An 8,803-nucleotide genomic window follows, 5' to 3' on the forward strand; every position below is an offset into this window, starting at 1 on the left:
TCATCTGTAAGGTACATCGTTGTAGTGCGTAATAAATCTATACCTTTTGTCACACCCTCAGCCTCAAGGTACTGGTATATCAAGTAAATAAAGTTCTTGAGATCTCTCGAGTTATAAGTGCCTTTATATTTTGCAGGCTTAGGCAACTTAATACGTGGCCCCACATGTGCCACTGCTCCACCAGCTGAGGCATTCCTTTATTGTCGCTCTAACTTATCATTCTTTTGTTGGACAACATCAAATTCAGTAGTCAAGATATTGAACCTTTCCAGTAGATCATCAAACTTGGTGTTAAGACTCCCAATAGAGTCTTCATATCCAATGGCAAGATCTTCCACAAAATCTTTCACTCTCTCTATTGCAGTCTTAATCTCTTAATCATGAACCTCAAAAGCAGTATTAATGTCATTAACCAACCTTTTCACATTGATCATAGTCTCTGTCAACTTGACGATGTCATGCACGAGAGTTATCACACGATCATTAGTCATGAACTCGTCTTTGGGAGGAAGCTGGCTACCTGAAGAAATATCCATATGCTTTTTCAGAGGCATTATTAATAAAGAATGTTGAATCCTTATCCTAAACTTCAACAAGGCTCTAATACCAACTTATCATAGGTTAAAAGTGAAGGCTCTCATGACATGCTCCGATGTACCATAACACTAGAACGACCTTTAAAGCGCACAACAAAAATTGAGCTAAACATCACTCGTCAAGCGGGCAGGCACAGTAGCATAAGCACGTGCGTACAAATCACATAAGGAGAGCGGAGAGAAAAAAGTGCATAGAAGAAGGAAAGAAAGTAGAGACTTTTATTAGCAAGTTAACGAGTACAGAGGGACCCCGAAATCATCTTGTACCCAAGGATTCTTAGTCCAAAAGTCATTATAAGCACTATAAGAAAGCAAAAAAGGTACAAAATCAAGCAACAAAAGCAAAACGTTTGGTGGTCCGTAACAACAACCCTACTCCTTTATTTTGTAATCAATGCAATATGACCAATGCTATAAACTTTCTTATGAAATTGCTCGTGTTTGAATCCTTGATCCATGTAGGCAGTATATATATATATATAGAGAGAGAGAGAGAAGGGTGTGTAACATCGGATGCCCTTCTCATCGAGCAGTGGCCGGATGTGCCTGGCGCACCGTTCATTTTTCTTAATGTGTTTATGACCTTTAGTGGTGGTCACAACCGTCACTAAAGGTCTGGGCAGAAAAAGAGCATTTAGCATCACAACCGTCGCTAAATGCGCTTTTTAACAAAAGAAACATGTTCCGCCGTTGTTGATCTTGTGCGATCAGCAGCAGAAAAGTGTTTGATTTTTATTGGACCCTTTGTGTGTTTGACGATACACTTCTCTCTCTCTCTCTCTCTCTCTCTCTCTCTCTCTCTCTATATATATATATATATATATATATATATATATATATATATATATATATATATATATATATATATATATATATATATACACACACACTCAGATAGGGCTGGGAAACAAGACAAGCAGCTCATTGTTCAGCTCAACTAAGCTTGACAATTGCCTTCTTGGCTTGGGAACTTAGCTTGGTGAGTCAAGCTATGAGCCAGCTTGTTTAGGTATCCAAGCTAAGGTAAGCGCTGCTCATTTTGGCTTATTATATATATAGCATCAAATTTTAAATATACTTAAAAACAAATATTTTTAAAAATCGAGCCAAAGTTGTGATTAGCTCATAGAGCTCTAGCTCAGCTTAGCTCATGACCAGCTCGCAAGCCAAGCCACAGCAGGGCCTTGATTTAGTTCGAGACCCTTTTAGGAAGAAGAGAACCATGCTTTCTCTCTTTGGTGAGCAGTAGATCTGAAATTAGGGGTTTCAACGGGCCTGGTTTACTCAGATCTGACCCGAACCAAACCCTATAGGGTCTGGGTTTGGTGATAAATAAGAAGACCTGATTAAGACCCGGGTCCAGACCTGAAGGTCCGATTAATACATGGACCCGGGTATAGTTTGTGAAATTTTATACCAGACCCGGAGCCGACCCGAGTTCCAGTTAAGACCTGCAATTTTTCAATGTAAAAATGATAAAAAATATGGTTTTACCGGGTTTCGTTCATGTAGTTCTTATCGGGTCCGAGTATAGTTTTTCGTAAGTGTAGTACCCGATTAAACCTGGGTTCTAACCCGATACCATACCCAAAAAATCTGGTCCAAGTTTGATTCCACCCAGGTCCGAAGCAAACCCGACTCTTTCACACCCGTATCTGAAATAATACTTTTGGCAATGGTTTGTGTGATCATATATATTATTAGATTATATGATATCAAACATCAAACGGCTGGTTGTTAGCATATCCTTGTAAACTGTTAAGAGGTACTAAAAACCAGGCCCAGTCAACACCTTATGCTAAGGAGCAAGATCTCCATGTGTTTGGACGTTGCAAGTTCAAAACCCAATGGTATGTGTAACTGGTGGGGATCTGGGGTTACCCCAGCTTGCCTTTCAAAAAAAAATAACTACTTCTATGAGACAAAAGCTCACCAAACCCGTTTAGTTTGGGTAGGGCTGTTCAGACCAAACATAAGGCTGGTCCGTGCCGGCATTGCTGGATTCCAAAATTGTATCCCAACCTGTGCTCAATCAAGCCAGGACATGGTTACCCCGTGAGTAGGGGTGGCAATCAGGTCGGGTTGGCGGGTCGACCCGGCGGGTTGGCGGGTCAGCATACCTCAACCCGAACCCGACCCGTTTATTAAACGGGTTGGCTGTGGCAAACATGAACATGACCCGTTTATTAAACGGGTAACCCGACACGACCCGCCAACCCGTTTAATAAACGGGTTGGGTCGGGTAAACGGGTTGGCGGGTTAGTGGGCAGGTTGGTGGGCGGGTTGTGGGTTGACCCGCCTGCCTAACCCGTTTATTAAACGGGTCAGCCGGGTTGGCATACCCTTAACACGAACCCGACCCATTTAATAAACGGGTTAGGTGGGTCGACCCGTTTATTAAATGGGTTAGTTTAAGCCCAACCCGAACCCGCCTAAGAGGCAGGTTGGCGGGTCGTGTCAGGTTTTGCCACCCCTACCCGTGAGCAGCTAAACCTGGTGCTCGGACACAACAGCAGCGCAGCGCAGCTCATATCACTAGCCAAGAATCTACCTAACTTGCCAAAAACCATATCATGCAGCAATGCCTGAGCCTACTTTCAAATGCAGCAACCTTCATATTTGCTTGTACACTCTGATTACCAGGTTGACTTTATTGGAGCTTTTGGTATCTAAGTTTGGATTCAGATAGGATGTGGCCAATACCCTATTTGACTAATCGGATATTGGCTAAATGGATTCGAACTCGGATTCAGCTTCGTGAAAAGCTAATGCAAGATTGCTTTTTTACATGTAAACGGATTTGTGTACTCATCGAATTTAAATATTTATCAGATTTGTTAGCAAAAAATCAAAAACTATATGTGCATAGTGTGGTTTCAGCACCAAATGCAACTATATGGAATAGAGTTCTGTCGGACATTGGATAAAATCTGATTTATTGATATCCCTATATCTAAGGATATGAACGGGTCAAGATTCAGGTTGAACGCGTAGCCCATACCAGATCCAACTAATCATATGTTGACTAATCAGATTTACAGTGGGATCCATAATGGGATGGACCCAATCCCAACTAATGACATTTATTCCGAAGTGGATATGTCATATTCGGTTGTAAAATTCTATGCTGAGTCCAGTTAATTGGAGTTGAATTTGGATCGGATATTAAATATCCAAGCCCTTGACATCCCTTCTGGCATCTCAAGGAAAAAATGAAGATGACTATCCACCAAAGCTCATTTTCTAATTATTTTTTCTAGTTACTCCCAATGTTTTACTTGAATTTAAGCAAATAAACTCATGAGTTAACTTTAACTAAACAATTTTAAGTCTTGAAATAAACCATAACTACGATGTTGAGTCAAGTCAAGTCTAAGGTGGCAGAGACATGGGGTTGTTTCTGAGAAATGTTTAGGGGTACTTGGAAAATGACAATCTGATCCCAGATCTCTCTCTCTCTCTCTCTCTCTGGTGGTTGGCTGCAATGCTCCACCTCCTCCTCATCTTCTCTCTCTCCTCCCCTTCTTCTCCAGACAACCCTCGTACAGTGCCCCGCTCTCCTCCTCCGCCACCGCTACCATCTTCCAGGCGTACCGTTGTGATAGCGGTCTTGGCCACGGCAGCCGTAGCTCTCCTCCTCTCCTTCGCCCTCTTCTGCCTCACGCGCAAGTTCCTCGCATCGCGTCGGAATTCCCCGCGCAATTACAGCCGGTTCTCTCCGTTCCCCAGCACGAGACGCGACTCGTTCAAGCGGTTCGAGGGGGCGCCGAGGGGCCTCGTCGTCGACGACAGCGCGCTCGACGTGCTCTACTGGAGGCAGCTCAACCACCACCACCACAACCATGACTTGAAGAGGGAGAAAGTCTCCCACATGGCTCCTCTGCGCTCGCTGGGATCGATCTCTTCTACTTCGCCGGTTTTCCGATTTGGGGAGACTAGAGACGACGAGATAACGGAGTACGAGATGATGCCGGTTGAAAAACCGGCTCCGTTTCCGAGAACGGCCTTGAATTCGGCTCCGAAGGTTTTCCGATTTGGGGAGACAGGAAACGACGAGAAAACGGAGTACGAGATGCCGGTTGAAAAACTGGCTCCGTTTCCGAGAACGGCCTGGAATTCGGCTCCGAAGGTTTTCCGATTTCGGGAGACAGGAAACGACGAGAAAACGGAGTCCGAGATGCCGGTTGAAAATCCGGCTCCGTTTCCCAGAACGGCCTTGAATTCGGCGACGAAGATGCGAATGGATGCAAATTCAGCTCCACCACCACCGACGGCACCACAACCACCCCCGCCTCCTCCACCAACAACGCCACCAAAGAACCAAATTCAGGCGACACCGCTCCCACCTCCACCAGGCGTTAAGAAGAATTCAGCTCCCCCTCTCCCTCCTCCTCCCTTTCCTGGTAAGCCTCCACCGCCACCATCAATGACACCTAAGAACCCGATTCCGGCGACATCGCTCCCACCTCCACCAGGCGTCAGGAAGAATTCAGCTCCCCCTCTTCCTCCTGCCGTTCCTGGTAAGGCTCCACCACTTCCTCCGGCGACACCGCTCCCACCTCCACCAGGCGTCAGGAAGAATTCAGCTCCCCCTCTTCCTCCTGCCGTTCCTGGTAAGGCTCCACCACTTCCTCCGACGCCACCATCAATCCCACCGAAGAACCCGATTCCGGCGCCACCGCTCCCACCGCCACCGGGCGTGAAGAAGAATTCAGCTCCGCCACCGCCTCCTCCTCCGGGTAAGGCTCAGCCACCAGGCAAAGCTCCACCACCACCACCACCTCCGCGTGGCCCCTTCATGAAGCCTCCGCCGACAGCAAAAGCTAAGGGAGGAGAAGATTCACCGTCAACAGCATTTCCGGCAAGCTCGACGGATAAGGAATCGGGACCGCCGCCAAAGTTGAAGCCGTTGCACTGGGACAAGCTTCCGGCCAACGCCGACCATTCCATGGTCTGGGACAAAATTGGTGGCGGATCCTTCAGGTATACATACCGAACCTTCCTCGTTGACTTTAGTTCCCTTCCTTTTTAACGTTATATATTCCTATGGTTTTTACATGATCTTTAAAATTGACTAATCTACCCTGTAGGGCTATTAGGATTTCTCAAGATTCGTTAAAGACATGATTCTTGTTAAAGTGGAAGCCTTTTTCCCAATATAGTCACAGATCGATTTCATAGAACTAGGTCATTTTTGTCACAAAACAAAGTTTTTTGCAGTAAAAATACTTTAGAGAATTTCTAGGTTTATTTAGTTAGGAAATCCGTTTCTCCAAAGCTTGTTTGGTTTGCGGATAAATTTCCTTATTTTAGTAACTACTCATACGAATAAATTTTCCTTATTTTAATAGATACAGATTTCTTTATTTCAAGATATTCACACAAAAAAATAAATCTCAAATTAAGTAATGAAAGGTTTGAATTTTCAAAACCTAACGTGCTAATGCTTATCCTATTTGTTATTTGGCAGTAATGCCTTTTATTGTGGTACTCAATAGTTGCAAATTGACTATTCAATAATTCTAGAAACCTAAATGTGTAGCTTGAACACATGAATTCCCTAAAATAACTTGAATCATTTTCTCTAACAGAAGTTAGTCAACGTCATCCATGTTCTCATCTCATGAAACACCTCAATATATATATATATATATATATATATATATATATATATATATATATATATATATATATATATATGTGATTTTTAAAACCTTCCCAATGGAAAACCCTTTCAAACCTACTAAATGAATGTTTTATTGGATTTTTGATATTTTTTTTTTAAATTTCGACCATGCAGATGTGATCTATATGCTTGTTTTTATAGGGATCAATTCTTGAAGCATTTGATTCCGACAGGTTGTTTATAAGTTTCAAAAATCAAGGGCGTACAATTTTCATACATTTTTTGAAGCTCCAAATACCATTTTTTCTATCCAAAAATCATGATCTAAATGTGGATTTTTAATAAATCAATTATTCTGAACACATTTGTAGAGTCAGAATTTTGAATATATATATATATATATATATATATATATATATATATATATATATATAATCTTTCATTTCATAGATTTGGGACTATTTTGGTTGGAGAGATTTTCATTCCTCTCTCTCTCTCTCTCTCTCTCTCTATATATATATATATATATATATATATATATATATATATATATAGAGAGAGAGAGAGAGAGAGAGATGTCATCCATGTTCTCATCTTACCCAACACTCCAATAAATACAATTTTTAATAATAGTAAACATCCGCCCCAAAGGGGTTTGGCATAGTGGGATCGGGCCTAGGCTTCTAATCAGGCGGTCTAAGTTTAATTCTCATGAGCATCACCCGTGGCAACTTTCTGGGTCGAGGTGTAAGCCACGAAGTTTTACCCTACCAGAACAGCCACGTTAAGTAAGACCGGCATAGCCATCGTGATTAGGTGGCGGTTTCGCGGTGTAAATATCAAAAATAAATAATAGTAAACATCATCACTGGAGTCAAAAGTCAATGTCCACCCCCATCCCTTTCACACACCCTCACGCCCACCTACTCCTATTAATTGCAGGTTCGACGACGATCGAATGGAAGCCCTGTTTGGCTACGCAGACATAAACCGGAAGAAGGCACCAACCGACGAGCCCACCTTACACTCTAAACCTAACCCACCTGCCAATAGCGCAACTCAGCAAACCTTCCTCCTGGACCCACGCAAGTCGCAAAACATAGCCATAGTCCTACGCTCCCTGGGCCTACCTCGCCAAGCCATTGTGGACTCACTCCTCCATGGCGGAAGTCTCCCCATTGACACACTTGAGAAGCTCTCTACAATTGCACCCACACCAGAGGAACAATCCACCATCCTAGCCCACCCGGCTGACTCTGCGGCCCGGCTCCCCGATGCCGAGTCCTTCCTCTACCACCTCCTCACAGCTGTTCCGACCGCATTCCGACGGATCAACGCCATGATCTTTCGATCGACCTATGAGTCAGAGATCCTCACTCTCAAGCAGAATCTCCAAACACTAGAATTGGCAAGCAATGAGCTAAGGAACTGCAGCCTATTCTTCAAAGTACTTGAGGCTGTGCTCAAGGCCGGCAACATTATGAATGCTGGCACGGCGAGGGGGAATGCACAAGCGTTTAATCTTACGGCATTGCGAAAAATCGCCGACGTGAAGAGCACTGATGGTAAGACCACACTTCTATACTTCGTGGTGCAAGAGGTGGTCAGGTCCGAAGGCAAGCGGCGTGTTATCAATCGATCGGATATAACGGACCGAGATAGCGTGGTGGCCGGAGACAGCAGTAAGGATGAGAGAGTAAAAGAGTACTTGATGCTCGGATTGCCGGTGATCGAAGGACTCAGTGCCAACCTAGCGAACGTGAAGAGCGCGGCCGGAATCGAATACGAGTTCATCTTCCGGTGCTGTGACAAACTACAAGCTCAGGTGAGTGTGATCAGGGAGCTTGTAAGGGGTTCGAGTGGTGGCTTCAGGGTTGAGATGGAAGGGTTCATGGGCGGGGTGGAGGAGGAGCTAAAGGTGATGAGGGAGGAGCAGAAGAGGGTGACGGAATTGATCAAGCGGACGACGGAGTACTACCATGCCAGCGCCGGAAAGGACCAGCCGGAGAACATGTTGCAGATTTTTGTCATAGTGAAGGACTTCCTGAACATGGTTGATCAGGTTTGTGTGGACATTGCAAAGAGTTTGCAGAAGAAGAAAAACGGGACAGCGTCGCAACCTGCCAGAGCGGAGGCGAGGTCTTCAGTGAAGTTCGCGAACTTACCGGCCCATTTCTTATTAGATAATTCAACAACATACAGTAATTCAGATGATGATGATGATTTCTAATTGTGATAAGTTTTTGAAGCCTAATTGTGATGATAAATTTTTTTTGTCTAAAGGGTCATTCATTGTATTACAGACAAAGGAAAAAGGAAAAGGAAGCGCCTTGCCATGGGTCATTGTGTATTCTTTTGTCAATGATGCGAATTATCGGACATATGCATTGCGTATGTATCTCCTTTTTGGTTATTGGGATTAAATGATCTTATCTGCTACTGTCTTGTGTGAGCCAATTACATCTTTAAAAAATGCTGCCATGTGATTGGTTTGAAGAAGATGAGTTAAGGGATCAGCTACGCATCACGTTTGTGTATTTTTATATTGATTTATGCTCTACTTGCTCAAAAAAGATTAACA

The 8,803-nt window shown here is 43.8% G+C and overlaps 1 protein-coding gene across 1 annotated transcript; it reads left to right on the top strand.

The window, feature by feature from the left end:
• Positions 1 to 3,681: 3,681 nt before the first annotated feature.
• On the top strand, positions 3,682 to 8,504 carry LOC149837483 (uncharacterized). The gene is made up of 2 exons (XM_090006069.1): positions 3,682 to 5,579; positions 7,165 to 8,504. Exons 1-2 carry the CDS (start codon positions 4,081 to 4,083, stop codon positions 8,450 to 8,452), a joined length of 2,787 nt encoding a protein of 928 aa, XP_089862195.1. The 5' UTR covers positions 3,682 to 4,080; the 3' UTR covers positions 8,453 to 8,504.
• Positions 8,505 to 8,803: the final 299 nt, after the last annotated feature.

Source organism: Nuphar pumila, chromosome 5 (assembly GCF_984573655.1).
Source record: "Nuphar pumila chromosome 5, dmNupPumi1.hap1.1, whole genome shotgun sequence".
In the NCBI taxonomy this organism is placed as follows: Eukaryota; Viridiplantae; Streptophyta; class Magnoliopsida; order Nymphaeales; family Nymphaeaceae; genus Nuphar; species Nuphar pumila.